This window comes from Bison bison, unplaced genomic scaffold, assembly GCF_000754665.1.
Source record: "Bison bison bison isolate TAMUID 2011002044 unplaced genomic scaffold, Bison_UMD1.0 scf7180017855066, whole genome shotgun sequence".
Taxonomy (NCBI): Eukaryota; Metazoa; Chordata; class Mammalia; order Artiodactyla; family Bovidae; genus Bison; species Bison bison.
The window spans coordinates 10,254-11,564 of NW_011485639.1; the positions used below are offsets into that span (position 1 = coordinate 10,254).

At 63.7% G+C, this 1,311-nt stretch overlaps 1 protein-coding gene across 1 annotated transcript in view; it reads left to right on the top strand.

The window, feature by feature from the left end:
- RAB7A (RAB7A, member RAS oncogene family) overlaps positions 1–1,311 on the top strand; it is a 10,324-nt gene extending 9,013 nt beyond the window's left edge. The window contains exon 5 of the mRNA XM_010858009.1: positions 1,131–1,311. Within this exon, the coding sequence (XP_010856311.1) occupies positions 1,131–1,226 (96 nt within the window). The 3' untranslated portion in view covers positions 1,227–1,311. The remainder of the gene's footprint in view (positions 1–1,130) is intronic.

Consider the following 1,311-nt stretch of genomic DNA (forward strand, 5'->3'; position numbering starts at 1 on the left):
GTGAGCTGTGTGTGGCGGGCCTTTTTCTCAGCCCATCTGGCCACAGTGAGGAACCTGCCGGTGGGTGTGCCTTTCCCTCTGTGGGGCGCACGCTGCCCGCGTCGGGCCCTCCCCGCGTCGGCCTGCCTGCAGTCCGCGTGCTCCCTGCGCAGCCTCTGCCCTCGCTGGTGGTGTCCTCCTCCTCGGCTGTGTTTGGTTCGTTATCCATTTAAACTAAGACTTTCACTCCAGGTGCAACCTTTTCCTCCCTCGTCCTCTCCCCACCACCCACCCCGCAAAAAATAAACCTTCCTGAGGTTCTAACTGAACCGCACGACAGCTGTGTCAGCCAGCACTGGGCCCCTGACAGACTCCACAGACCGCATGGCTCACGGACACACTTTTATTTCCTGTCGGTTTCGGGGCCACAGTCTGCAGTCGAGGGGCCAGCAAGTCCGATCTCTGCTGAGGCCTCTGTTAAGACAGAAAGCAGATGAGCACTGGTCAGGGCGGGGAGCAGCGGGCGGGACAGGCCGCCACTGCTGGAGCCGGCTCGCCTCCAGGCCGGGAAGGTCCTGATGGCACTGACCAGTGAGCAGACCAGGCCACACGCGCACATGCTCACTTCTCAGGGAGAGGACCTCCTTAAAATACAGGTAGTCCTGGGCGCGGTTGCTTGTACAGCACCTGTGAACAGAGTGGTTTCCCCAGAGGACCTCGACCCGCGGGTGCTTCATGTCTAAGGGACAGGTGAATTTTTTCCCTAGGAAGTAGGAAGCTGCCCCTTGCTGGAAACACGTTAATTCAGCCCCAGTCCCTGTCCTGTGGGCCCCACAGTGAGGGAGTTGTCCTGGGCGGGCCCGGCGTGTGCAGCCTTGGGGGCAAGCTCTCCTGAAGGCCTGGAAGAGATGGCAGACAGACCTGGGTCCAAGAGAGACGCGCGGGGCGAGCTCGCGGGGTGTGTGAGGGCCGGGGCCCCAGACCCTGCCTTCGTCAGGCGCTGGCAGAAGGTCCCAGAGCGGGCACATGCGGGCGGAGGGCGTCAGCCTATCCCTCCTGCCCCTGCCCCGCAGCGTCCCTCGTCGCCCGCCTGGCCCCTCCGCCGCGGGGCCCGCCCCCGGCCCGCAGTCACCACCTCTCTCCCTGCCCAGGAAACGGAGGTGGAGCTGTACAACGAGTTCCCCGAGCCCATCAAACTGGACAAGAACGACCGCACCAAGCCCTCGGCCGAGGGCTGCAGTTGCTGAAGAGGCAGAGAGCAGAGCGCACAGTCCTTCGCGACCGAGAACACACGTACAGGCCTTCTTCCACGAGCCCCTCCTCCACACAGAC